Source organism: Pelecanus crispus, chromosome 5 (assembly GCF_030463565.1).
Source record: "Pelecanus crispus isolate bPelCri1 chromosome 5, bPelCri1.pri, whole genome shotgun sequence".
NCBI classification, from domain to species: Eukaryota; Metazoa; Chordata; class Aves; order Pelecaniformes; family Pelecanidae; genus Pelecanus; species Pelecanus crispus.
Window position 1 is genome coordinate 67,010,957 of NC_134647.1, and position 27,808 is coordinate 67,038,764.

Consider the following 27,808-nt stretch of genomic DNA (forward strand, 5'->3'; position numbering starts at 1 on the left):
GAAAACTGGGATATGACAACTCCTTTACAGAGATTCTGCTGCTTTCCAGATGCACTTGCCATTGCAACGATCAGTACCATCTGAACAGTGTGGTTTATTGTAGGTGCTCTGCAGGTACAACAGTAAATAGTTCTGCTTCTGAAGACAAAAAGACTCCCAGTGCAATGTAAAAAAAAAAGTGTAGTTTATTTGTATATATTTATTGTACTTGTAAACTTTCCTGTAGACAACTGAAACTGCAGAAGCAGAATTCTTTTTTAAGTAACTACCTAAAAGTAGTTATGGAGAATTTCTTCCAAGGTTTTGCTTTCCCCACACCTTGATGAAATAAAGTGACTGTGAACTGCACATTATTGGAGTACCTGAAAGTTTAATTTCAGCAGGCTTCTCTGGTTCAGCTGTCCATTAGGCTTGCAGAGGAGAGTACTTCACTCAGCTTCCTATCTGACAAACGCCTCATTTGTATGTTAATGCTGAGTTGTGATTTCCAGGGAAGGCATTCAGTGTTTTGTAAAGGGCCTTACTGGCAGATTGCAGCTAAATTGATGCTCGACTCACTAAATATTTACCCTACACATCCCACTTAATATGTCCAAAACCACGCACACTGTGAAATCCTGAAACCTGATTCTGTGCTTGTGAAAGTCAGGAAGCTGGTAATGTCAGCACAGAGCAAAGTGAAGTGCTGTGCGAGTCCACCAGCGCGTACCAGCACACCTCCAGCCCGCCCTGCAATCTCCCCGCTCTTTCCGTGCTGTCACCCCATACACCGGGGCTTGCCTGGTTGCTCTTGCCTCAACACCAGGCCAGCACTGCAGCTGGCCCCCCACTTTTTCTACCTCCAGTTCTCACAGCCCTGCTGCCCCTGCTTCTTCAGGGCTGCCCATGGCCTATGGAGGATGCATCCTATGGCACAGCTGGGGAGATGACCACTGTGTCTTCACCTGCTTCTTGCCATGTAGTTTACCATCGGGGAAAAATGTTTTGGGTTAGGACAGCCAAGGTAATGCTTTTGTGCCTTCCCCCTCCCCGTCTCAGACATTCGTAATGTGCTAAAGCTGGCATGGTGATGAGGGGTAGGTTGGAGACCTCACAGCTCATCTGTTTGTTTTTATTTCCAAGCCTGTTCTCCCAATGAGTTCCAGTGCAGTAACAAGTCATGCATCTCCATCATCTTCGTGTGTGATGGTGACAATGACTGCGGGGATGGCAGTGATGAAAGAAAATGCTCCCCTCTGACCTGCAACCCCAATGAGTTCCAGTGCAACAACAGCGTGTGCATCCCGGAGTCGTGGGTCTGCGATAACCAGCCAGACTGTGAGGATCAGTCGGACGAGTCTGTAGAGCAGTGTGGATACAATGCCAAGGCCCTCAACACCTGCGCGGCTCATGAGTTCCAGTGCAGCAATGGTGAATGTATCCACCTGAACTGGAAGTGCGACGGGGATGAAGACTGCAAGGACAAGTCTGATGAGCAGGATTGCCGTGAGTGTCTGCAGGGGTAGGGCAGGGCTGAGGGCTCTCTTTTGTGGGGAGAGGGGCCAAGAAAGAAGGCTGCTGTGGGCTGTGTTTTAAGGCAGCTCTTTGATGTCTGTGCAACATCTGTGTGTCTGACAAGGAGTGTTTGTGTCCCAAATGGCATGGCTGGGTGCCCAACCCAGCAGGGTCAGGGATATTCCAGACTCCTTTTATGCATTTTCCTTGAGGATTCAGAGAGAAGGTGCAAGAGGTGTTGGATGGTACTGTGCCTCAGAAGAGATCTGTTTCACTAGAAAGACAAGGGATGGAAAATGGGAAAAATGTTCAAAGCCCTCAGGCTGCATGGTGGGGTCACAGCCTGGAGGTTAGAAGCCGCAATGCTAAAGGGAATATATGATCAGCAGAAAAAAAATAATTAGTTTTCTGCCTCTGAAGTTAGAGTATACTGAACAAGGCAGTCAAGAGCAGCACCTCTGAAGAATCCAGTTTGAAATGCACTTTGAGCTTGGCTTGATAAAGGCACAGAGCTAATAAATAATGGATTTCTTTTCAGCTGGCTTTATGCATTTAACATGGTGTTGGTGGTGTGCGTGGTATTTTGAATGTTTCATCCATTTTTAGCCACTAAACTGTTCAAGCTGGTCACTTACCTGAGGAGGGAGAGAGAGGGGGGGAGAGAGAGAGACAGACAAGAAAATAAGAGCAAAATGTTTTGCTAAAATATTCATAATCACAAGATTGAAATAAAATATTTACATAGCTGTATATATTTAGCAGCTCTGACACTGGGCCACCTCTGGGGAGTAAGGCAGCAACCAGCTGCAGAAACCAGACATTGTTGCAAAGGTACCTAAGAAAATGTACCACTTTTACCAGCACCATCTTTTCATACCCATGACAACACGGAGTCCAGGCTGGTGAGCTCAGAGCAGCTTTGTGGGAGAGCCCTTCAAGGAGCAGGGCATCAGACTCTCTCCCAGACAGAGGCAGATGGAAATTCAGTGGCTTCTTTAGCAAGAGGAGGAGAATGTAGTAAGTCCTGGACCCCACTGTTTACACTGCAGGAGAGCAGGGGGGTGAGCCACAGGTAACCCTGGAGCTGCTGTGCCTTTAAAAGAGCCAAGGACTTTTTTAAGAGAGAGGTGAGAGCAGAGCAGGAGAAGCCAAATACGTTTGGTGAGAAAGACAGCAGCTTTGACTGCTGGGTACAAGGATATCGTTGCTGTCAACCCCCTTCCGAGTAGGGATGGATTGATTAGGTAGGATGTCTTTTCCTTCATCTCCAAGAAGGGGATACAGGAGGTGACAGAGCTCTTGGGCAGCAGGTACCCAGGCAGTATTTCCAGGGCCTGAAGCATCACAGGGACAGTGGAGCCAGGAGACAAAGTTGGTTCCTGGCATCCATTTCAGTATGAAGTGACTGTGAGAAAGCCAGGCAGGAGTATGTCTGGTGGAGATGTGTGCTGCTAGCTGGGACGGCCTGTGGTGTTTGGTGCCTGTTTTCATTCTGAGACCTCCTGCAGACAATTCTTGTACTTGTATCCCCTCCGAATCAGGAGGCAGTGGTTAGGCCCGCATTACAAACACAGCTGAAGAACTGGTGTCTGGTGCAGGGGACTACCAGCAGAACTGACCTCTGTCCCATAGGCTGCATTCCCTCCAGTGATGGCAACTAGGCAAGATGGCTGAGTTTAGACAACTCAGGAGAGGGAAAGGTGAGCTCCCTTCTATTTCCAAGAGGGGAGCAGCTTACAGATGGCGCTTTCTGATGAAATGTCTCTAAAATTTCAATCCCTGTGGTTCAGCTTGAAAGGATTTTTTTAAAGTCTTTTATCGGCCCCATTTACTTTGTCACTCTGCTGGGTGAGAGGAGTGGGACTGTGTACATGTACCTTGCTGAGGCAGAGGGAGCACCTCTGTTCCCCAGCTTCTTTCCTTGATCTGACAGACACCAGCAATATCCAGCTGAGCTCAAACTGCCAAGACGTGAGGCCCAAAAGGAGCATGGCTCTGACAGCACCCCTCAGCTACAGAGCGGCTTCACCAAGTAGCACCTCCAGGTACGCCAAGGGCAGCCTCCCTGGGGCAGAGGACGCAGCTGGACACCGCTGCAGCACAGCACAGTACTGACAACCAGTGGAGGAAGGAGGAAATGTGGCAGAAGTGACTTGAGACAATTACATTTCTGACTAGCGGAGATTTAGCACCCGAGGTTTCTTCCCAGTAAGTCTCAGTACAGCACAATGTGCAGCTTATCTACCCATGCGAAACGAGCATGTTAGCTGCTTCTGCTGCTTTCAGTCCTGTGGGCCAGGAAACAGTGGGATTCAAAGCCCCATGTTTTAGCTACAGAGTGCCTGGTTCTGCCCTTAACACCCATGCAAGCTAGGAGTCACCCCCATGCCAGAGAGGTGCATAAGCCTGCTGCTGTTTACAGCGCAGGAAGGGGAATCTCTAAGGTAGTAGCCAGGAGAGGACTTTCAGCACTGAGTGCTCATGTAGCTGATGGGTCAGCTGGGTCAGAGTCAAAACTGATGTTGCTTCCCAATCCTAAATGCAGCTGTTGCTTGGGTGCACATGCCTGCAGTAAGAAAGTGACATTTGAGAGCTCTGGAAACTCAGCATCACTGTTCATCTGTTGGACTGAAGAGTTTAGGGATTGACCTTTATTATTCTTTTTCCTCTCCAGAAATTCTCTTTTTGAGATCAGTATCGCGTGGCACGCAGGGAGTTACAGGTGTATGACACTGCTCCATCCCCTTAGCAACAGGGATGGCACAAGTACCACTAGGTTTGACTTGATTAAAACTGCAGATACCAGCACTATGTCTTCTCTCCAAATGGGAACCATATGGGGTTTGCATTGTATAAAATAGAGGAATGGGAGGTAATGCTTTAAAAATAAATGTCATGAGGCCATCACCAGTTGTTTGTTGTAATCATTTTGGGGTGATAAATGAGTAGAGCAGAAATGAAGGGTGACAATTGGTAAACAGGTTTTGGCAGTGAGACAGCAAATAAATAGGAGGGAATGAGTCATTTCGGGAAAGCCATGTGAGAACATTGGGTGGTTGGGGTTTTTTCCCTAGCATATATATTCAAATATGTATATATATTTATAAAATGAACATTAGGTTAGATGTATTAGTCTTCAAATCTGGAATGGTTATATTTTAAAATGTCCTTTGCAACTCACATTAGGGCATCCAGGAGGGAGAATAAATAATGCTTACAACTGACAGCTAGAAAACAGATCCCCTGAGACCTGACCTCACATTTTTGTGCCTCTGTCTCTCCATCTATAAAATGGGATTGATGCATTTTGCGAATGCTGGGGTTTTCTTGAGATTAAGTTCATTTGAGGGGGGGACGGGACAGAAGACAGAAGAAACACAGGCTTAGACTTGGAATCTGGAATATATCTGCTGAATTTGAGCAATACAGCTTTGTGCAGTATTTGCAAATGGGAAGTGTGTCTGAGTGTGCCTGTTAATTTAGCAGGGCTTCGGTAAATTGTTTCATATTTGGTTTGCGGAGCAGAGGAGATGGCTATAAAGCTGCTGAGATTTCACTGATTTAAACCCTCCAATATAGCACAGCAATTTTCTGAACATCTTGTGCAAATAAACAGCACAGCTCTTCCATCTTCTTGGGATATTGCTCTGCTTTGGGAATGGACCTGATGGCAACCTGCTGCCGACTCTGCCAGCGGTGCTGAGATGGGTTTGTGTTCTGGCTTCAGGATAACAAAGTTCCTGGCCCTCTCCCCTCAAACTTATACTCTCCAGGCCCAGTATAAACATAGCATTCCCTCTCCTCCTACTGAAAAATGGACCACAAACCGGAAATGCTGTATATGCATTTTAATATCTTTGTGATCAGTAAGAGTTGTTACTGTATGTGCTCTTTTTAGATGTCTGTTAAGAGGCTCAGGGACCATTCCTCAAAGGTCTGAACTTCCACAGCTCTGCTGGAGTGAGAAGTGAGACAGGAAACCAAGCCTGGTCTCCAAACTTCTTTCTCTTCTTCCTGAAGTAAAAGCTTTGTGCGATGACATTGTATTGTCCCACGTCTGTGTTTTGCAGTCCCTGTAGCAACTGAGCTAAGAGCTGTGCTGTCATTTTTCTCTCAGTCTTGTGGTGCTTGTGCAACATTGTCTTTGCAGTTCCTGCAAAATTCTCCTTCATTTTAATTTGTTTTAGGTTTAGAAACCTTTCTATTCTTAGCATCTAGCTATAACTGCTTTTTTAGAAGACCTTTGAAGATTACATTTAGGACAATTAGTAGGTTTTATAATGGCTGCCTTCCAAATCTGTAGCTGTTGTCATGCAGATTTACTTGATAACCTGGAGACCTGTTCCTCCTCCAGGAAAGACAAGACCCCCATTGGTTTTAATTGCATGTTACGCTTTTGCGGGGCGTTAATACTTACAGTCAGAAATACAGGACCATCCTTAACTGTCTCCACATATAGAAGTTGCTACAGAAAAGGTGAATTAAACTGTTTTTCCTGTTGGGGGTGAAGACAAGAAATATTTGTGGCAAGGGAATTTTCGGCTAGATGGTAGGAAAAGCTTTGCAATGGCCAAGGTTTAGCTTGGTAGAGGTCAGGATTGCCTAGGGGGAAGGTGGTCTCTCCATCGTCAGAGCTTCTCCAGGCAGGTGGTTGTACATGGCAGGAACGGTTCAAGCAGAAGTGCCTCTGCCTCCCTGCAGGAGCTCTCAGTGCCACCCAGATATGTGGTCTGTGATTTTCCCAGACCACAGCTTTGTTTCTTCCTCTACTTCATTTTTCTCCATTTAGAGCAGCAGTTCCCACATGCTTAGTTTGGAGCTGCTGTCCCAGATGTCCCACTGAAGTTTCCTGTTTCTGTGCCTGGGTTTATCAGCTGAAATGTGGTGAAACAGCTGGTCCCATAACTATGCTTATTGCTCGGGATTTTTTCCTTGCTTTGCAGCTTTTTATGAATATAGTGCATATGGCTTTCCTCTCCAAGGAGCAGTGTTATTTCCAAACTTTCCTCTTGTGAATACTATGTATTTCTAAAGGCAGGATTTCTCCCTTCCCCCCCGCCCCAGCCCTGCAGTTGTGGCTTTCCCTGTCTCTTGTGTCCTTCGCCTGCTGAAGATGCACTAGAGCTAAGTTCAGTGAAGCAGTCGTGAATCTGGATCCTGCATCCTGTGGGATGCAATCACCTTGCAGATTGTGCAATCACCTCAGATGCTGAGCCTTTGTGCAACTAATACTTTATGGTATCGATGCTAGCTCACTTCATGTCTGTGGCTCTTCCTGGGTTATGTGAAAGCAGTAATTTTTGTATTAGAACCAGTTTGTCAAATTGTCAAGGAAGGTCTGCCACATAGCTCTCACCTCCCATGTAGTAACATCAGTGCTGACCTCCTATAGCTATTCAGAGGCAGTGTTTTTCCATCATATGATTCCAGGATGCAATCAGCAAGATGGAAAGGCTAGAATCAAGAGCTCTCCAGGGTGCGCTGCCTTAATAGGATTTTAAGAAAACATCTGTAAGACGGTCCCCTCAGAAGTAAGCTGCATAACATGTCCCAGGAATGAGGAGCCTGTTTTGCCAGTGAACTACAGGCTGCAGCCTTTTGCTGGCTAGCAAGTGCCTGTACCCTTTGTCAGCGCGAGTCTGGTCCCAGCTAGTGAGGTCTCTCACTTAGTGTAACCTTGGGGAAGGAGACATGACTGCTTTTAGTATGGTCAGTGCAGATGTCTGTTTCATTTTTTTTCCCCAACGTTGCTGTTCATCAGATCTGTTTTAAGTCTGTAATAATCTGACCTGGGCAAATGAGCTTCAGGCTTGAAACCTGGCCTGACACTGGAGATGTTTTTGGCCTGTAACCCTGAGAAACATCAAGCCACAGTGTAGTGGAGCTCTTTTGCCTTCCAGTGGTCTGTTAGCTCATGGGCATTTAGTAACCTGAATGATCATGTCTGTGTTGCTAGCTTCATCCCTAGTGTGACCACACTGGATTTGACAGAGAGAGTCAATACATGGCTCTTTCCCATGCTCTTAGCCTGAACATGTTTTAAAATATATCTTAAATATAATTTTTTCTGAAGGAAGGAGAGCTGAGGAGCCTTTGCCTACCCAGTGCCACTCTGCATTCCTCATTGGAAAGCAGCCTGGCCTCTCACATAGACTGAAGACCCCAGGAGGGCTCCACTGCTGATAGTTTTGCTGCCTGCTTACTTTCCTGTGTCTCACCCAAAAGCTTCACTGCCTGCACTGATTCTGTTTTCACTAGATCTGCTCATACGGGCTTTGGGGGTCTTTTTCCAAGGACATAGAGAGTGATCTGGGATGGCAGAGGGGCACAGGAGGACAGTGGCTGAGGCAGCTGCCGCCTCTGTTGCTTTGGTGGAAGCTGCTGATGCTCTGTGACATTTTCTGACAGAGGGTGCAAAACTCCAGCAGTGTCAGAGGTACATGGCTAAAAGGTACCACACAAAAGATTTAAGTCCTGTGTGGCTAATGCTTGAATGTGTTATCTTAAAGCTCTGGTGACCTGCCGGCCGGATGAATTCCAATGTGGCGATGGGACCTGTATCCACGGAGCAAAGCAGTGTGACAAGGTGCATGACTGTCCTGACAACAGCGACGAGGCAGGCTGCATCCAAGGTAAGTACAGACAACTCTGCACTCCTTGTGCTCTGTGGCGTGAGCCTGCGAGAGCTGTGTGGCCGTTGGAAAGCGAAGAGGCCTGTGCTGCTCCTCTGGGCCATGGCAGGCAGCTTCCTGTAGAGAGTTTTAAACCATTCTGGCAGTGGGGTTGCTTGGGAGAGATGATTGTGCTGATCAGGCAGACTGCATGACTTGAAAAGTTCCTTGCATGATACTCAGGCTTAATGTTCATTTGCTTAATCCCATCCCATTTCTGCTAATGACACCCTCTTGAAGCTTTATGTCAGGCTTTTTGTTGTCATGAGCCTCGTCTAACTTAGTTGCTTTCCTCTCTTGCCCAACATGACAGAGTCAGCATGTGAAAGTCCCAGCAAGTTTCAGTGTAAGAGTGGAGAGTGCATTGACGGAGGCAAAGTGTGCGATTCACATAGAGACTGCAGGGACGGGTCTGACGAGCCTCTGAAAGAATGTGGTACAGTACTTGCCTTCTACGTGTTGCTCCTGTTGTAACTGCTTCCCCTCTCCTCCATCTGGTGCTCACAGCTTTGAGTGTAACCACATGTAGCTGCTAATGCTATTTCTCACTCTGCTCCTCTTTCCTTGCCTTTATTCTCTCATCACCCTTCATATGAATATAATTAGTAGGCTAGTCTGATCATCTGCAAGTTTGAACTGTGCCCTTCTCAACTCAGCTTTTATTCTTGGAGGGATGTATGAACGGAGCATGGGACTAGGAACCAAGAATTCCCCCTCTCACCAGATACTAGTGTCCTCCACAGCACAGACCAGTTTATTTAGCCTCATTGCCTAAATTATCTTTGAATTGTAAGACGATGATAACATCATAAAAACTTAGCATTGGGAACATGCTTTGAAGGTGAAAACACATAGAGTGACAGCAATCACTGAGAGATGACTTCAGCCATTTCTGGGTTTTACATGTTGTCACTGCTTCCCTTAGAAATGGGAGCAGGTTGCTCTCTGCAGTGTCCTGCCAGCTCTGGGCTAGCAAGAATGCACAAGCCATGAGAGCTGGGTCTGCATGGGGGCTGTCAGGGTCAGCAGAACGGAAAGCCCAGGCCAGAGAGCTGTGCCGCTTTCGCTAGGGCAGCCCCTCTCTCACCTTTCCCACCAGGCATTGTGTGTACCAGCCCCAATCTGAAGCATTACTCAAACACATTTGGTTTTTTCCCCAGTGCGGAAATGTCTCAGGCCGGCATCCCTTTCCATGACATCAGGGAGCACCAGTAGCATGGAGCTCAGCGCCTGCCTCTTAAATAACTCACATTCAGGAAGAACTGCCAGTCCTTCCTCTGTATCAGACAAGAAGTGTGTGTGCATGCCTAGCAAGGATGCTCTTAACCTTGTGCTTTCAGTATGCCCTTGCTTTCTTCCACACTAACCCACATCTCCCTGTCTTTCTGAGTGGGTGTTGGAACTTGTCTGTCTGTGGAGGTTTCCCAACAAAGCTGGCAGCCCAGTTTGTCTTAGGAGACTGGGCAGTGGCACAGCACAGCTGGGCTAGGCGCTCAACCTTATGGTGGTGCCGTGGCTGACTTGGTGCAGTCCCAGGCTGGCAGTGAAGTGTCGTTTGAGTTAGGAAGCTGAGCAGAGAATAGCCCCGAAAAGGAAACGTGTTTCTTTAAGAGTGCAGAATGATGTGGATTGCTGTGAATGTAATGCCCATGCACAAGTAATCCACACAGAAGGCAGGAGGTACAGGACATGCACCTCATCTTGGTGTGTCTGTCTAGCTGTGTGCTAGACACTGCAGTGTCCTCCGAGATTCCCCCAAAAAGCACGGCAGAAGACAGAACATCACTTGTCTTATTTTAGGCAGGCAGTGAATATACTGCTGAAGTTTGGGTAATGGGCAGCAGCTGCCCAGCAGAAAAACAGGGTAACATCTCTGCCTGGCTCCTCCTCAGCTCCTGTTGAGAAGTGCAGCAAGTAACCAGCACTTGATTAAGTCTCTAAATCCATTCCACAAAGCACCTTTGAAACCATGGGAATCATCTGAGTGAAGGTTTGCTTGTTAGTCAAAACAGCCTTTGCAGTATTTTGCAGAGAGCAGCTGTGCATGTTTATGACCCAATTTGCTAGAGGCCTATGCAAGTGTAAGAATAGGTGATATCCATTAATAAACATCACTGAACAGTGATAACACATAATGTAACTCTGTGGACACCTTCTTGGAGCCTAGTGAACTTCATCTGTTAATGATGTATTGGTATCTGTATGTGTGTGTGTATTAGATAGGAAGGTGAAAGCATTCCAGAGCTGAGATGGGGTTCCTTCTGGCATGGTATTTTCCTAGTCTTACTGACTTAATTGGCTTGTGGTTGTTTTCATTTTCTTCTAAGACCACTGGTTTAATGGCTCTGCTGTACTGCTCACCTGCAGTGTGCAAGGAAGTAAGAAGTAAAAGATAAATGAAAAATTTGCCTTTAAATTGCATTGATTGAAGCAAATCAGTTTTGTTGGTTCAAGTGAGCCCACTATCCCTGAAATCCCGCAGCTTCTTTTCAGCAGTCTTACTTAGGGAGCGGACTTTCTCTTCACCTTGTGTAGGTTAATTACAACAACAAGAAATGTTATTTCTGACAGGAAACCAGCTTTCCTCAACCTCTCATTCAGTTCTAGTTACAAGGATCCGTTTAGTCTGTTTTTCATTTCAGCACTTGAAAGCAGGATCAGAGAGGTGGCCTTGGATTAGCCAGGGACCCAGGAGGGGATGGGGGCTGTTGCTTCATAAATTGCACACTTGGGCTGATGCAGGCTGCCAGCAGAGACTGTTGTGTGGGAGGTGTTTGTGGGAGGACTGTATCTCAGTGCTAATGGAGTATCTCTGACAGACTGTACTCTGGTGTTTTCTGGAATTTTCACATAGATCATTCCTTGGAGCTAGATGGGAAAATAGTACAGTATTTCAAAATAGCTGGCCCCTGGGAGATGAGACTCCCCCAGCATGAATTATTAAAGCTCAGAGAGACTGTTCAGAAAAGTCAACATGAACCAGCGCATGGGGAAGAAGGAGTCTCCTGGAGAGAAGCCGTCAGTCCCTTGGAAGTTCCTCGCATGTGGCAGAACATGCTCAAAGCAGCAGCTCTCTGATGGGATGAGATGCAGATTCACACACACTGTATCCCCAGGGCTCCCTGTTAATTTAGCCACTAGCTTTCAGTCCAAATGATCCTACAGTGTTGGTTTGGAATAATAAAGAGCAAGAAAGTGATACGGTGTTAGCTTCCTATCTGTGAAGTCACTTATATGCTCTGTGGGGCCAGCTCCTGGCTACCAAAAGCTCATAGATATGGGAAAATTTGTGAGGACCTCTCTTAATTTTATTCAGTCTTACAACTAAAAGCCCTCTTTTGTCATAGATAATCTGTATATCCTTTCCAGGTATTAATGAATGCTCTATGAACAACGGTGGTTGCTCACACATATGCAAAGACTTGAAGATTGGTTATGAATGTGAATGCCCGCTCGGATACAAGCTTCTGGATAAAAAAACGTGTGGAGGTAATTTACATGCAAACAGCAGTCCCTTGTGTTTCACCATACAGAGACATGATTATATTCACTTCAGCATTGCTCCATCACAGATGGTTTGATTTCAAGTTATTGATGGGTTTCAAACACTCCTTTCAGACATAGATGAATGTGAGAATCCAGACGCTTGTAGCCAGATCTGCATTAATTACAAGGGGGACTACAAATGCGAGTGCTACGAGGGATATGAGATGGACACCCTGTCCAAGAACTGCAAAGCTGTAGGTAAGACAGTGCCATAGGCACTTAAACTCTGCTTGCTCAACATCACAACTCCGATAAGAAAATATGCTTGCAGGGCTGAGGCTAGGGGAACAGAAACAAAAGAAAACTAGCAAAGCAAGCAAGCAAAGACATTTCATTTCGAGCAGCACAGAACTGCTGCAGTGATAGCAGATGCGTCTCTAGGCAAGAACTACTGATCATGCAGATCAGAATATTTTAACAGTGTACAGAGCAAGATTACAGTCACTAGTTGGCCGTTTGAAGCTGAAACTAGAAACAAAAATCTCTTGACAGGTGTTACTGAAAACAGTGCAGCAAAAACATTTAGTGGTAGTAGTATTAAAAGGAAGAAAACACCCCAATTAAAGCACGGTAGGGTAGCCACCTCTCCACCCTCCCAGCCTCTATGCAAATACCAACACAAACACCAGCAGTTTGCTCAACCTTATTGCAAAAATGGATATTAATGTCAGAGGGATAGAAAGTTGAATTGTGCAAGACTGAGTATTAGCCATGCTGGGGGTTTCTTTAATGGAAATGGTGGGTCTCTTGAGGAAGGGTGAGTTACCTGCAATACAAGATTGCCTCTCTAGTGTTATCCTGCTCATCCATGTGACCTCTTTCTTCCCAGGTTCTATATGGTATGCAGAGTGTCCTTCTGTCCTCATAAAGTCTGTTAGTCTCACATCTGCAGTGAGTCAGGACTGACCCAAAGCCTGGGACACTGATCTGCTTGTTGGTTAGAAAATGCTGTTGTGCCTGAGAGCCTGTGCTGGGAGCCCTGCAGCACAACATGTTCCAGAGCTAGAACCTTGTCCCAGCTCTTCCCTTTCAGTATCATGTTCCTGAATCCCCTTTTGTCCTTCCCAGTGGAAAGATGCTCTTCACTAGGATCTTCTACTGGCCACTGTTGGAGACAAACCAGTGTAAGCCACTAAAGCTCATTCTGAGCTTCCCATCCTGTCCCCGCCTCAAACAGGGAGGTCCACAGAGCAAACTAAAGCTTTAGCTGTTTGACTCGTAGCTTATTTTAGTGACACTTTAAGAACACAGAGAATCACGTGCTCTGCTTACTTGCAGAGGGCGAGGATGTGCACCTCTTGGTCTGAATTTAGAAACATAGGTGTCTGCCTCCTACAGTAGCAAACTGGCCTCCATTGGGCCCACTGTGAATAACCATGGAGGGCTGGTTATGATCTTCTAAGCAAAATAACTACTGGGTTTCTATGTGTCCTGCTTTCCTGTCTTTTGGAAAATTCAGGTCAACTTTACGCTTTTTGAGAGGCTCTGGCCTGAGATCATGGCTGCAGTAGCAGTATCGCCAGCAACCAGGCTGCAGGCTCTGGCCCCACAAAAAAGAGAGTTTGAACTGCCTGAGCCCAAGTGGTCAGGTGGACTGTGTGAGTTCTGCATGTACGTGACAGTCTAAAATTCCTCCCTGGCAACCAGTCCTGGCCTTGCTGGATTCAGTGTGGCTCTATCATGCCTCAAGTCTGGCTGCCTCCCTTCCCTCCAGCCAGCTCAGAGGGCAGTCTCTTCCTTGTCCTGGCCATGAGTCACCAAAATCTGGCCCACGTATTTTGTATCTGAAATATGTAACTGAAGGTGAGGACATTCCCCAGAGTTTTTCTTGGGCAGACCAAGACCCAGTGTGCATCTAGTGACCGCAGAGGTGCTGCAGTCCCCCATGTCCACATGTGATAGCTCTGCCTCTGGAAGCCATTTACACTTGCTTCTGGTGTGGCGTAAAGCTTCCTTACAAAGCAGAACTATCAGTGACTGATAGTTCTGTTGTTGTTTGAGAAATGAAAGCTGAATCCAGCCCTTGAGTCAGCTGCTAAAATGACAAATGTGGTTATTTTCTGTGGTAGGCAAGAGTCCGTACCTGATCTTCACCAATCGCCATGAGGTCCGTAAGATAGACCTGGTGAAAAGGGACTACTCCCGCATCATTCCCATGCTGAAGAATGTCGTGGCACTGGATGTGGAGGTGTCAACAAACAGAATATATTGGTGTGATTTGTTCTACCGAAAAATCTACAGGTAAGGGGCAAGAGAGGATGTGTGTTTTGGTACCTTTCCAAAGCTGTGGTTCGATCTGTACCCTTTAAGGACAATCTGCAGAGAAACAATGCAGGGTACAGTGAACCTGAGGGGTTTTCTTCCCTTACCAGATTACCTGTTGTGGCCCAGACTTTGTAAGCTTTTTTGGTAATTGATAAAGAAATCAGGGGCTTGTGCAGTTACCTGGTTTGATAATACAGGAAGGCTTTTCGTCAATAATAGATCCTGCTGCATTTGTGCAATTACACGTAGACTCTTGTTTACTGAATCATAATATGGCTAAGCGATGCTGCGTGAGACTGCTGCTGTGCTGTGTGCTTGCTGTACGTGAAACCAGAAAGGACATGGCATCTAAAAGCACAAAGGAGGCAAATGGTGGGAGCAAGGAGGTAGCAACATAGATACTAGCTGCCCACTGCAGTCTCTGGTAGACTGGATTTAAATTCACAGCACTTGACCACAGGACACATTCTGTAATTCTCATTCTCCCTCTTCCTTCAGCTGTTTTTGTGGCATCCATCACAGTATTATGTACCGGGGCTTGTGAGTGTGCCTAGTTAAAAATGCGTTTAATTTATGTGCTGAAAATCCCCCATGTATATTCTGATTTGCATAGCTATTGCACCCTATTGCAGCTTCTACAGTGATTTGTTCTGGATTTTAGCTAATGATCAGGCAAAGGTTGATTTGTTTCAGTGTGTGGAAGCCAAGCCAGGGTTTCTGCAGGCTGTGGTAGCTCCCATTCCATTGGCAGGGAAATATGCCCAGGCTGTGCTGAGTATTAAGCACTCAAGTAGCTAGGCAGGTACCCTGAGCAGGCCTGTGGGGCTCTGACAATGGGGACATGGTTCAGAAGGAAGCTGGCTGCTTTCACTGTGTCTGATTCTGTCGGCACAGGCAGGGGTGGGTAAGGGCTTTGTATTCATACACAGAGAATTATTCAAGACACACTGCTCCTTCTGCAGCTCTCTGACGGTGAATGCCCTGGGGCGCTGGGGGCCACTGAACAGTGTTCATACCCTGAACGTGGCTATACCAAGCCTTTTTCTTTTTCCAAACAACAGAATTTTTGTCTTTCTTACTCCTGCTTGCATTAGCTTTGTTGTAAGTCCCAACTTTTCTGCAGAGCCAGCTGTGCAATTATAACTTCTTAACAATTAATGTTCCTGTTTAAGATACTGCTACTGTCACTAATATCAAACACTTCTCAACAAAAGGCCACCATGTCCTTCCAGCAGAGAACAGGACTCCGCCTGCAGGAGTCCTCTGGGGAAAAGCAGTCTATAGTTGAGAGGCTATTGCAAGGTGAAAACTATGGTACAGGAGGGAACTGCTGGCAAGAGATCCCATCTTTCTTAATGCTCACCTCACTCGCCTTGACAGATCCTCTCCTATTGAGGTGATGTCCCCTTTGGGGTGTCAGAAGATCTTTTACAATATTTAGTTACTGGGAGAATTGAAATATCACCTGTATTTCAGCCCTCCCATTCTGAAAGCCACAGGAGGCTCTCTCGGCTTCCCCACCAGTGCAGGGAGTCACATTGGGGCTACAGCGCAGCAGCTTACCGCAGTGGTGGATGAGAAGTATTGAACACGACTGTTTCACTGGGGAGGAATTAACTGACCTGGAGTTGTGTAGTTAGAACATGTGGCACTCGTCAGACTAAAATAACAGTCTTGGGAACACTGTCAGATGCCCTGCAGAACCCCAGTGATACCGTTCATTTGGTGTTGGGTCAGAGAGAAACCAAAACCATTCCTTGTAGTGAAGATGCAGTAGCGTGCTGTTAATCCAGGCTGACTCTGCATAGCCATTCCAGCCTGGGCCACAGACCATAAAACAGTGTCAAGAATCTGTGGTTTTAGACATTTGTTTCCAAGTCTCTAATCTGATACTTGAGCGCTCAGCTCCCATACAACTTACTTTCTCATTCCATGACCAAAGGCAGGATAGGCAGTGAACAGGAGATGTAAACCATCTTGCAGTTTCAAATGTCTGGGCGGGGGTTGGAAACTTTCTGCTGTTTTGTAACTTTTTTAAGATCTACCAAGTTATTCTAAGAGCCAGACTAAGCTCTTAGAAATACTGATGCAAGCTCAGAATAACTCCATTTCGTTTCACCCAGTGTGACTGATATTGGTACAGGGGCAACAGAGCAGAATCAGCCTGCGTGCTTGTAGGAGCAACACTGAGTTATTTATGAAACATCCATGTGGAGTTTGCTGCCTTTCATTAGCGTTTTGAAAGATTTTGAGGCTACCACTGATATTTAGTGAACATTTTCTTTGTATCTGATGAGATCACTTGCAAAATTAGTACAGCTCCATGAATTCCTTTGATGAATCATAATTAGTTACACAGGTCCTAATTCTGCAATACATTTAAGCACATTTATTTGCAGGCTAAGTTCAACTCTGTTCAGCAGAGCACTGTATTACATTGCTAATATAAGAGCACTGTATTTCTAATGTCCAATGAATCGATGGTATTGAAGCTAATGTGCCTGAAGTCAAATGTTTTGCTGAATTGTGCAGTTATAGCAGGAAGCAGGTAGAAAAATAAAGTTACAGTTCCCTATTCTGGAAATCCCTGCCGTCCAGATACAGGGAAATAAGAACAAGTTGTAGGAGAAAGTGGAAGGTTGCAGCATGCAGCCATAAGGGTTTCCATGTCAGTCATGCTGCCGCATGTGCATTTTCTTTGCATAGGGTTGCAGTGCTGCTACCAGGCATTCAGCTGTCTGAGGTCCAACCCCCATGCACATGTGCATGGCCCTCTCCATGCCATGTGTCAGTCCAGTGACGAGTCCTGTCTTTGCAGTGCCTACATAGACAAAGCGAGTGACACAGCTGAGCAGGTGATTTTGATAGACAGCCAGCTGAACTCTCCTGAAGGACTGGCAATAGACTGGGTTCATAAGAATATCTACTGGACAGATTCGGGAAACAAGACCATCTCAGTGGCCACTGCAGATGGAAGCAGGAGGAGGACACTTTTCAACAGTGACCTCAGTGAGCCAAGAGCTATTGCTGTTGATCCCACACGGAGGTAGGTGTAAAGACCACAAACACTCCCTTCGCCAACAGAGATGTTCCAGTCTTCTTTCTGCCTCTCTTACAAACTTGTGGGTGGTTCTCATCTCATCAAGACTTCAGATGCCTTTTAAGATAAGTAGATCCACTGAACTTAAATGGGCCTGCTGAGATGATTCAACTAACTCTTTGCAAGGTCACTCCCATTAAAGAAAGTTCTGAAAATAATGGTCAGGTCATGTGTTTGATGGGCCTGAGCTGGTCCAGGCACATAGGTTGAGCTGGGAAATGAAGTAGTCTGTCTGACATGTGTATGGGATACGTGGATTAAGTGAAGTCTACATACTTAGCAGACACACCAGGAGATAGTTTGCATGGGGTTACTAAGGTGTGATTTTGCATTCTGGTGCAAGTTTTGTGGCAGCGTACCCTGTGGGACAGTATGTGGCTCCACTAGGTGCATATCAGAATTAACTGAAGTGGCTGAGGGGCTTTGCTATAATAAGGAGAGAACAGGGCACCTCCTACTCCAATTAGTAGCGCAGATTTCTTACACTAGAGTCCAATTTACTGTTTTCTTGCATCTGTCTCTTTCAGGTTCATGTACTGGTCTGACTGGGGAGACAAAGCTAAGATCGAGAAAGCTGGCCTGAATGGCATGGGGCGGCAAGTGCTGGTGACTGACAACATTGAGTGGCCAAATGGCATCACACTTGGTAAGAGCCCAGGTTAGAGCTACAGCGTCCACTGTGGCTGACGTAAATTTATTTTTGTTGTTAAATAGGAAAACAAAATTGTAAATATGCAAAGGCACCTGCACACAAAAATCCTGGAAATACTCTGTCCTGTGAGCAGAAATACTGCTCAGCACCACAAGCGATTTTCAGTAGCAAGCATAGGCAGTAAGTCTTGCCACAGTCAGAGCCTCATACTGCAGGAGCTTTGAGTTGGTTTTAGGTGTGCCTTATGGCAAAGGGAAATTTGGGGGGAGGATGCAGAGCTGCAAACAACCCTTTGGAAGTCCAGGAAGCATCAGAGAGTCCTTGGTGCTAGTGTGTCTGGACCCAGCCCTGTCTCAGAAGCAGTGTCAAGATACTTCATTGGCCTGATTAATGCACAGTACATCAAGGAAAGACACACAGCCTGCAGAGCCCACTCCCTGTCAACATGCCTGCCCAGCCGCTCTGGGTGGGGATAGCGAGATGGAACCCATCTTGGCTCGTTTCCTGCATCCTGCTGGCCCACACAGGGCTGTGGTTGTTCTCGCTGCCACACCAAGTTGCAAGAGTGGAAAGGAGGTTTCCTGCCCTCACAGGGCAGCAGGGGACACCCTCCTCTGGAGTTACAGCCATGTGTGTTTAACGCCATGCAGATGTGAGGTTCTCGGCTTGGTTTTGTATTGGAAAATTCTGGCCATGGCAAGGATGTAGGAGAAAATGCTGCTACCATAGCATAGTGCTGAAATGCTACTGCTGTGAACAAATGTTATCATTCAGTAATTAAGAAATTAATTAGTGACTTGTTTAATTACAGAACTTGTTTTGTGTTGGCACTCCTCCACTTGCATTCTGTTTAGTGAATCTCATCCAAAATTAGTGAATTTGCTCCAGGAAGAGAAATTCAGTGCTTAGCATTCTAAATAACATTGGATCCTTCCCTCCCACTCTTACCTGCACCCTCCCCAACACCTGGCTGGTTGTGGTAGGAGTGTCCCCACCACCAGCATTCCCCCATTCTGCAGCACAAGAAGGGTTTCTGGACCCAGGGTTCTTCTTCCCTGAAAATGTGTAAGTTGCACAGCTCCTTCAGAGAGGTGTTTCATTTGAATCACAGTTGTTCTCCAGCAAGAGGCCAAGGACTGAATACCCTTGAGAGGGATGAAGCTTCTTGCGCAGGCACTGATGGAGTGACTCTGGGAAGCCCAAACTGCTGCTGGCCTGTGGCTCTGGTAACAAAGGAACCTCATTGTACAAAGCTGTCAGCCAGGCATACCCCCCCCACACCCCCCAAAATGTTCCTCCTCTTTAATCTTTTTTATAGGGTCTTATCCCAGCATATCTGGGCACTGATTCAAGATCAGAACTAGTGGTTAAAAAAAAAAAAAAAAGAGGCCCAATAATAAAGAGATTAGTCATGCTGCCAGCATGAAAAACATGCTGGGCAAGAGAAAAAAGAGTTGCAGGAGCTGTGTGTAATTTTGCTTCATTGTGTTTCACTTCTCAGATTTGCTGAATCAGCGTCTCTACTGGGTAGACTCCAAATTGCATTCACTGTCCTGCATTGATTTCAATGGCAGCAACAGAAAAGTTCTGATCTCCTCTGTTGACGATTTGAGCCATCCTTTCGGCTTAGCAGTGTTTGAGGTAAGAGTCGAAAACGGATGCAGAACAGACTGGAGACTGCAAGAGGTCTCAAAGCTCTTCTTGATTAAAAGCTCTGCCTTTTGCATAGCACAGAAAGCTCAGCGAGGGCGTTTGCTACTATAGAAACTGATTAACCTGGTGTGGGTTCAGCAGGGAAAATTGTTTTCTAAAGCCCTTAATAAGCAGCAATGCGTTGTCTCATGCTTTTACCTAATGTAGTACCAGTGCATCCGTGAGGGGCAGGTGGTGCCCAGCGTAACACCTCCCACAGAACTGGAAAATGGGTAATGGGTTTTCCTTAATTAGAATTGAGCCTACTGTCCGTAGAAAGGCCAAAACTATTAGCAAGGGAAGGGAGAAGCCGCTTACTGTGATCAGCAGGTGGGACAACTATTCACTGAGTGACACTGCAGTACGTCTCTTGTCTTTTGAAAGTTGGACTTTGAGGGGAGCTGCATTGGCTCAGAGCAGACTCTCAGCCTGCAGTATAACACTGCTCCTCCCAGCAGCTTTGTTTCACACCATCTTTGCATACCTGTGTTGCATTTTCTGGTGCAAACAGAACCCTCAGGGGAGGGGACGGCCCCTTAAATTTTGCTGCATTGGCTAGTTGTTTCTGTTGTCCATCCCAGCATCTGCAGAAGTATCTTCAGAAACGTTTTCACCTGTCTCAGGAGTCTCAAGGCTTCAGCTGGGACTATCTGTGCCAGCAAGGCACTCACAGGGCTCCCCCTGCAGTCACTGTGCACCAGTGCATTGCTGGGGGTGGGGACTTGGCATTAAAAAGGTGCTTGTTCACCTAGTTCTGAAAGGGTCAGATAATCCTTTTTCAGGCTGAACTGCTCCAGTTCAGCCTGACACATAAACTGACACATAAACACTGACACATAAACCCTGCCACACATCAGAGAAACTTCCCTGTCCAAAAAGCTGTGATCCTACAAAGACATAAGCCTATTTTCATGAAGGCGTTAGGCTTCCAACTCCTACTTGAGTATGTTCCATTGAAAACCCTATTAGTCTTGTAGATTCAGTAGATTCAGTATTCTTGTACCATTCAGTGTCGTGCCGTAGCCTTACTAAGAGCAGTGCAGTAATTAATTAAATAGTACAGTTCAGATCCTCAAATGTCATCAAGGAAGAACCGAGATCTGCAGAAATTACTACCTAAATGGGCATCCACATTTCTGCCATCAGTTTATACACAGCTCCCCAGCAGGGCCCAGGACTAATGGCTTCCTTCCAGTTTGTATCTCATGCTAAGCATGCGTTTGAAGCTCTGCATTCCCTGTCCTGTCTCAGGAGTACCCCAGTGGTATGGAAGACATAATTCAAATCCCTGCTTTGCCTGGGTAGAAGCAGAGAGGCAATCCAGCTCTTCCTCCCCTGGCAGAGGATTGCCAAGTATCACTAGCCTGGGGCAGTGAAGTCTTCTCTCTTGTAGCTAAGCTCCTTTCTGCAATATTTAAATGATTATGGGAACAAAAACTTCAACTTTGGCACCTTGCTCTAGGTAAGCTATAGCAGAGAAAGGTGTCTGGTTGGCTCCCTGTCAAGGTGTGTGTGTCACAGCCTCCTTTCTTTTTGTTTCACTTAACTAAGTTGGCTTTTGACTCAGCAAACCCCTGTTCCTTAAAATCCTTATTCCTCCCATGTAATGTGTGATATCTAGGCATCTAACTTTGGGCACAGGTTTCCCCAAGACTCTTTAGTTTTATCTTCATCAGCAACATTTGGAAGGATCTCTTGGGTTATTTAACCTCTCTGCATGCTTCCTCATCTGAATGGCTGGTTAGAATAACAGACAGCCCTTTTGCTTTTCATAATTTGCCCTTGTTCTCCAGCAATGTGGCTTTCCTTACTGAAATATACGTTGGTTTTAGCAGGCAGCAGCATACATAGCTGACCAAGCAAATAAATACTGTTTGATAACTGTAATTCCTGTGTACCTCCTTGACCAGTTATTTTGTATCTTCAATCATAGTATGCCATGCAAAAGATACGAATTAAAAAAGAGAAATAGATATTCAACTTCCAGGTGTGCTGTAGTCACTGGCCTCTTCATAGATACCTGCTTAATGCAGGTCTTAAATTTGAAAAGGAGAAAAAAAACCAGCAGAGATAACAAAAGTTTCTGGTATGGCCCTTTGGTTCTGCTCTTGATCCACCGTGTCTTTAAAAAAAAAAATGGTTCAGAAACAGAATGGATGCAACTCTTCTGTACTTAACCAAATTTCTGCTCCCTTGTCTCAGTCTCATAGCTACTGAGAATTACTAAGCACTTAATAAACATGTAGGATTGTTGTGCTTCTAAACACTAGAAATGACAGTGTCCAAAAAAAAGAAAAAAGCTGTAGATAGAATTAGCATGAACTGAAGGTGCCCCAAGGTGGGAACACATTGCGTTGACTTTGTGACTACTGGATTTTAATCCAACTTGAGTTGGATTTGAGCAGGGCCAGGTCAGAAATCCTGTGTATTTCCTGCAGGACAGAGTGTTCTGGACTGACCTGGAGAACGAAGCAATCTTCAGCGCAAACAGGTTAAGTGGCTTGGACATCTCCATTTTGGCAGAAAATCTCAATAATCCTCATGACATCGTGGTATTTCATGAATTAAAGCAGCCCAAAGGTAAGACATGTCCTTGGGGTATCATGGCCCTAAATCAGGTTTGTTTAATTAGCAAATGAAATGCTTCCTGATGGTTCTTGATGAGAGAGAAAGCACAAGTAATAATGTGAAATTGATGCCTAATGTTTGAAGTTCCTGCATAATTAATTCAGCAGCAGCATTTATTGAAAAGTCTGCAATTCGTTAATGGCTGTTTAATTAGCATCTTTGATAACAGTGAGTTACTCTTGTCACTGTGATGCTTGCCATTCATTATATATTTGGGCAGTTTTTATAGTAGTCTATAAGGTTTCACTCTACTCCAAACTGTAAAGATGATTAAGCAGCTTGATTAATTGAGGTAGGGAGTGGAAGAGAGTCTTCTTAGAGGACCTGATATTTCTTTGCCAAGAACAAGAAATAATCAGAAAAATAACTTATCTTGTCTTCCATCCTTGAACAGCTCCAGATTCTTGTGAGCTCAGCCCCCAGCCAAATGGAGGCTGCGAGTATTTGTGTCTTCCTGCACCTCAGATCTCTCCCCATTCTCCCAAATATACATGTGCCTGTCCTGACAATATGTGGCTGGGTCCTGACATGAAAAAATGCTACAAAGGTAAATACAATCACGTCACTGTTTCGCTATTCCAACAGAATCATACTTGGATTGAATGTATTTCCTGACAGTGTAGCACACGTTAGCTTTTGTATTCCACATACCTGCTGCCTTCTGAGCACAGCATTGTGGTGTCCTTTATTGAAAACTTATTTTTGAAAGCGTACCCAGAAAAAAATACAGCAGGAAGAGGGAAAAAGGGATAAGACCCAGCACTAGAAGTGTGAATGGTCAATAAATCATTAAAATTTGTCATGTTATTGCCCTATAGATTCTGGATCTGGGGAGGCCACAGTCATTGTTGATAATATCCTGAAGAGACAGGTGGTTTCAGTGTAGTTTTCCCTAACATGCAAATAGTTCCTGGTACAAATTCAGTATCTTCTGAGGTACTGAAAAAACCCCTAAGTTTCTGAACTTCTTAACTACCTTCCATCCAGAATGCTTTATTACTATTAATAAATAAAGCTTGACTTCAGGAAATCATTGCTGTAGCTCTAGGCAGAGAACTATTGATGTCTGACTACCTGGTAAATAGAATTGGAATTTGGTTTCTGCTTCTAATCAGTAAACATAACAATCCTCTCCAGACTGATATCACCATTTGTGATTTGCTTTGTGTACTTCTACCAAATTTCATGTTTGCTCTTGCTTTTCAGATCTTCCAACTACTTCAATTACTGTACTGGTTTCTACAACTGCAGCATCCCGTACTGCCAGTACCACAACCATTGCAGCTGTAATTGGCAGTGCCAGTAACACCACTGAAGTCGTCCCCAAAGCTGTATCAGAAGCTACCATTACCACCCCAAGTTTTCATTTACCTTCCGCCACATCCATCCTTATAGATTCTGAGATGACCACTGGAAACAGCAATTTATCACAGCACTGTAAGAGAATGAGATTCCTTTTTTCTTTTTCTGTATATACGATATCACAAAAACTCATGCACTGGTGGGAGACCTGACCTAACAACTGAGTTATAAACAGGTCAGATGCAGGCACATACTGTTGCATTGCAGGAGAAATCAGGTACTCTTTCTGCAGACACCTCTGTTATGTGATTCCAGTTGCTCAGGATGTTAAGGAGCTTAAGTTTTCATCCAACACACGTAAAGCTGACTCTAGAGATAAGGCCCTGAGAGTTGATACTAGTCCTTGCCTTGTGCCTAATACTAGTTCATCCCAGCTTCAGTGCTGTTTGTAGTGCTGCATACCGTAATATGGATGATGCTACAGGCACTTTACCTGTTTTAATTGTTTAATTATTAATGTGATCCAGCACAAGTTGTGGGTGAAACATGCCTCCTGTCCAGCTTTAGCCCTGCTGGACGTTTGGAATTACTACAGCCCAAGACAAGCTGCATCTGTTTTGCATGGTTGTGCTTTGCATGTTAATGTGGCCTGATCCATGACATACGTTTGATTTTTTTCATTACAATATTAGACAAGTATCCCAATGGAGAGCACTAATAGGCTCTCCTAAAGTTCACCCTACACAATGAGTGTGTAATGAAACAGCAACCTACCATCTCAGTGCTGACAGGTAATTCCTCTAGATCGTGCTGCCAAGGCAAAGCAGAAAAGCTGAACTGCTTTTCCAAAAAAAAAAAAAAAAACCCAACCCAACAAAAAAACCCAAAACAAAACAAAAAAAACCCCACCAAACATATTCTAGTCCAGAGCAAAGACTTTACTCTTCAGGACTGTTACTCAAGACCTCGAACAGATCTAGATTGCTTTAAAGAGTAAAATACCTTTTTCCCCTAAATGTTTCCCTGAGCAGAATAGGCAGTTTCCATTGCATCTGGAAAGCAAAAATAACCCATCCCTATTTGACTAGCATGCCTTTTTGTAGTAATAGTGATGCGCTGCACTCTGTACTGCATGTGGGAAGGCAGAATCCCATTTCTAAAATTCATTCTTGTAAGTTCTCTTTGTGCAAATTTTTTTCGAATGCAGTAATTAACTTTTTAATAAGCCATGGAAGCAAGGTGCTTGAATTGTCCACATTTGAAATAGTCTGGCTTATTAAGTAAATAACTATGTAATAGAACAACCTGCCAGAGGGAAGTATTTAAAAGGATAAATTGCCTTTTAAGTTCCATGAATTGGTGTATCAAAGGACAAACTACAGTTAGTTCCTCCTCTTTCAATTCCTGATATTTTAGCAAAAATAAATTTTCTTTACTGATCCCCTATTAGAAGAGCTCAGAGCAAACATTTTCAAGTATATAACTTGAAAGGTATATTGATTTTTTTAAAAATTATTTTTCCCTAAAATTGTTTTTTTCTCTTCTAAGTACAATACCGAGTTTTGGGGTCACTCTTGGATGCTGAGGCAGACTGCAGCAGTGAGTGATGTATGTGTTGACTAACTCCTTAGCTGTAAATAAATAAAAAAATAATTAAAAAGAAAAGCTGTGCACATGGCTTTGAACTACATTCTTCTTCTGACAGCTCAATAAATCATTAATTGTGTCAGTACTAGAAAGTGTTCTACTGTGGATTTTTAAGAGCACTATTCAGCATCCCCTGGATCCATGCATGGAATTTCCATTAAATGTCACGTTTTTTTAAAACAGGCCTCCTTTTTTGTGCTTGAAAATTGGACGCACAAGTATGGTAACTTACTCGTTTCTGGTTAGAGCTTCTCTATCTGGTAACACTGTACTGAGTGCTTCCCTTAACTGGCCACACTCTCCTGGTGTATAGTTTGCAATCCTGCGAGGGCAGTAGCACTTTACGACCAGGCTGTTTATTGTTCCTAAGAAAAAAGCAGGTCAGCTTAGCCCAGATTTGTGTGTATATGCTTTTTATCTTCTCTGTAATAATTTTATTACGGAACTTTTCATAAACTCTTCTATTACAAAAGCTTTCTGATGGGCAGAACAACATGGTTACTAACATAAAAGATTCTTTAGACACAGCTTTAAAATCAGCAAATGAGTTAAATGATCAGAACTACTTCTGTAATTACAGATGCAAATAATGACCAAGGCTTTGATTCAACTGTGACAGCAGCTGTTATTGGAATTGTCATTCCTGTCGGTAAGCTGATTTGATTTAACCTTCGAAGGAGATCATACCAAAATGCTAGTGTAAATACACTCTTCCGACTTCCAGGGCTGGGGTGGGAAAGAGTACAGGAACTGCTGAAATGGAGAAAAGTAGCCTGGCTTTGGGAAAATTGTACAAGGATGGATATCTACATGGGAACATCCCAGCAGATTCATGCCTGGCTAACAGCCCTTTCTTTCCCCTTTCCTCAGTGGTCATTGGCTTGCTGTGCATGGGGGGATACCTCATCTGGAGAAACTGGAAACGGAAGAATACTAAAAGCATGAATTTTGATAATCCAGTGTATAGGAAGACAACGGAAGAGGAAGATGAAGACGAAATCCACATTGGGCGGACTGCCCAAATTGGACATGTCTACCCAGCAGTAAGTATCTGAGGGAACTGCTGATGGAGGGTATTAATTTTGTTGAGAGTGTAGATACAGAATTATCTCCAACCGATTACAGCATTGGTTATTTGGCATACAGTGACAAAAACCAGAACTTCATTAATAGTCATTGAATAGGCAGAAGCCTAAACTTCTAGGCTGTTCATGCAGTTGTCTTAGAATATAGCAGTCTATACAATAAGATATTCTGTTCAAATGAAGAAGAATCGTCCTACTCGATACCTGTAGTAAGCTAGCAAGTGTAAAGCTATCTATCTCAAGAGCTCAGTATGTGACAGCTGATTATTTATCCTCTACAGGATTCCATTATACCTGTGCTTAGACTGCTACCAAGTGTCTAAGCTATCTTAAGGATAACTTGAGTTTCTCTGCAAGCCAGGGAGAATATATTCTGTATAATATAACTGTAAAGGACAGTCAGATTCCTCTGAATGAGGTTCTGTAAGAAGTTAAGGAAATTTGCCTTGGCAAGATTAAGCTTTACAAAAAGCAAACAATCATTTTGATAGCAAGTCCTGTGTATGCAGAAGAAAGAGAACCTGCTCTGCATGGCAGTTTGCCTGTAAAGGAGCCTCCTTCAAAGCAGCAGCCCTGGTGAGATGAGGCATTGGCAGTTACAACTGCATTGTGTTTTTTAGAAGAAAGCACAAAGATCTCTAAGTAATGAGTGAAGGCAATATAGTTTCTATAGGCAGGCAGGCAAGCACATAGGTAATGCCCTATATTATCTAAAGATCCTGCTAAAGATCACACTACAAGAAGGTGTCATCCCTTACAAAGAACTTTATCCATGTAATTCACAAGTGAATTAAACTTTGCAACACCTATTTAGTAACACTTGAGTGAGCAACTCCATTTGGGGAAAAGAATCGGATCAAAAATAGATTTCTGTCACCACTACACTAGGGACAACAATGAGATTTTTAAACAGGAAATACAAGTTAGCAGCAGTGTCAGAATTTGGTTCTAATGCATCAAAATTCACAAGTCACAAACTTTCTCCTCAAGCGTGTTTTTCTTCCTTCACAGCGTGTAGCGTTAAGCTTAGAAGATGACGGGTTGCCATGAGGATGAAGTTGCTGCTCCAAATTACCACACTCAACAAATTTGCTTTGAATCACAGAACCTGCTTCTTCTTTTTAATCATTATTTATGTTGCAGAAGGGTAACCACAAAGTTATAATGAACTGCAGACATCCAAAGGATGTGAGAGTTTTGTATGTATAATCTTTTATACACATTTTAACTTGTTGCACTACCCATTTGTGATAGTGAATAAGCGACAGCTGAGCTACTAACTCAATGTACATAACCAGCCAGGCTGAAGGTTCAGTAGCTATTGCTTTATTTTAAGTCTATATTTATAGATATTTTGTAAATATGTTGAATATGCTTTGTGGCTATCCATCAACATAAGTAAAACAAATTCTGTACAGGCAGTTTAGAAATATTTATTAACAAAATCTGGATTATAAGATCTGTTCTGTAAATATAGTAGAGGGGTGAGAGTATTTATTTTTTGTATGTTTGGCTTGCTGTGCATAGATTATCTGTGTATATATCTATCTAGGCTAGATAGATATATAGGCATATAAATATATACATATATAAAAATATAAACATATATTTTAAAACTACTAGCCTACGTTTATGAAAATTAGGGATAATTGAATTTTTACAGGATGTTTGAGAAGTTTGCTTTGAGATCTGAAGACACTAAGTAAGAAAGAGCTGTACTGTAAGA

General features: G+C 44.3%; 1 protein-coding gene across 2 annotated transcripts in view; it reads left to right on the plus strand.

Annotated features, from left to right (window-relative positions):
- Positions 1 to 27,132, plus strand: part of LRP8 (LDL receptor related protein 8) — a 194,371-nt gene extending 167,239 nt beyond the window's left edge. The window contains exons 5-19 of one of the 2 annotated variants that reach the window (XM_075710192.1): positions 1,123 to 1,485; positions 8,004 to 8,126; positions 8,479 to 8,601; positions 11,535 to 11,654; positions 11,784 to 11,909; positions 13,781 to 13,952; positions 16,795 to 17,022; positions 17,604 to 17,722; positions 19,230 to 19,369; positions 21,859 to 22,000; positions 22,443 to 22,595; positions 23,255 to 23,485; positions 25,578 to 25,646; positions 25,868 to 26,040; positions 27,094 to 27,132. In XM_075710192.1, the coding sequence (XP_075566307.1) occupies positions 1,123 to 1,485; positions 8,004 to 8,126; positions 8,479 to 8,601; positions 11,535 to 11,654; positions 11,784 to 11,909; positions 13,781 to 13,952; positions 16,795 to 17,022; positions 17,604 to 17,722; positions 19,230 to 19,369; positions 21,859 to 22,000; positions 22,443 to 22,595; positions 23,255 to 23,485; positions 25,578 to 25,646; positions 25,868 to 26,040; positions 27,094 to 27,132 (2,321 nt within the window). The remainder of the gene's footprint in view (positions 1 to 1,122; positions 1,486 to 8,003; positions 8,127 to 8,478; positions 8,602 to 11,534; positions 11,655 to 11,783; positions 11,910 to 13,780; positions 13,953 to 16,794; positions 17,023 to 17,603; positions 17,723 to 19,229; positions 19,370 to 21,858; positions 22,001 to 22,442; positions 22,596 to 23,254; positions 23,486 to 25,577; positions 25,647 to 25,867; positions 26,041 to 27,093) is intronic. The other variant, XM_075710193.1, reaches the window with a different exon arrangement.
- Positions 27,133 to 27,808: the final 676 nt, after the last annotated feature.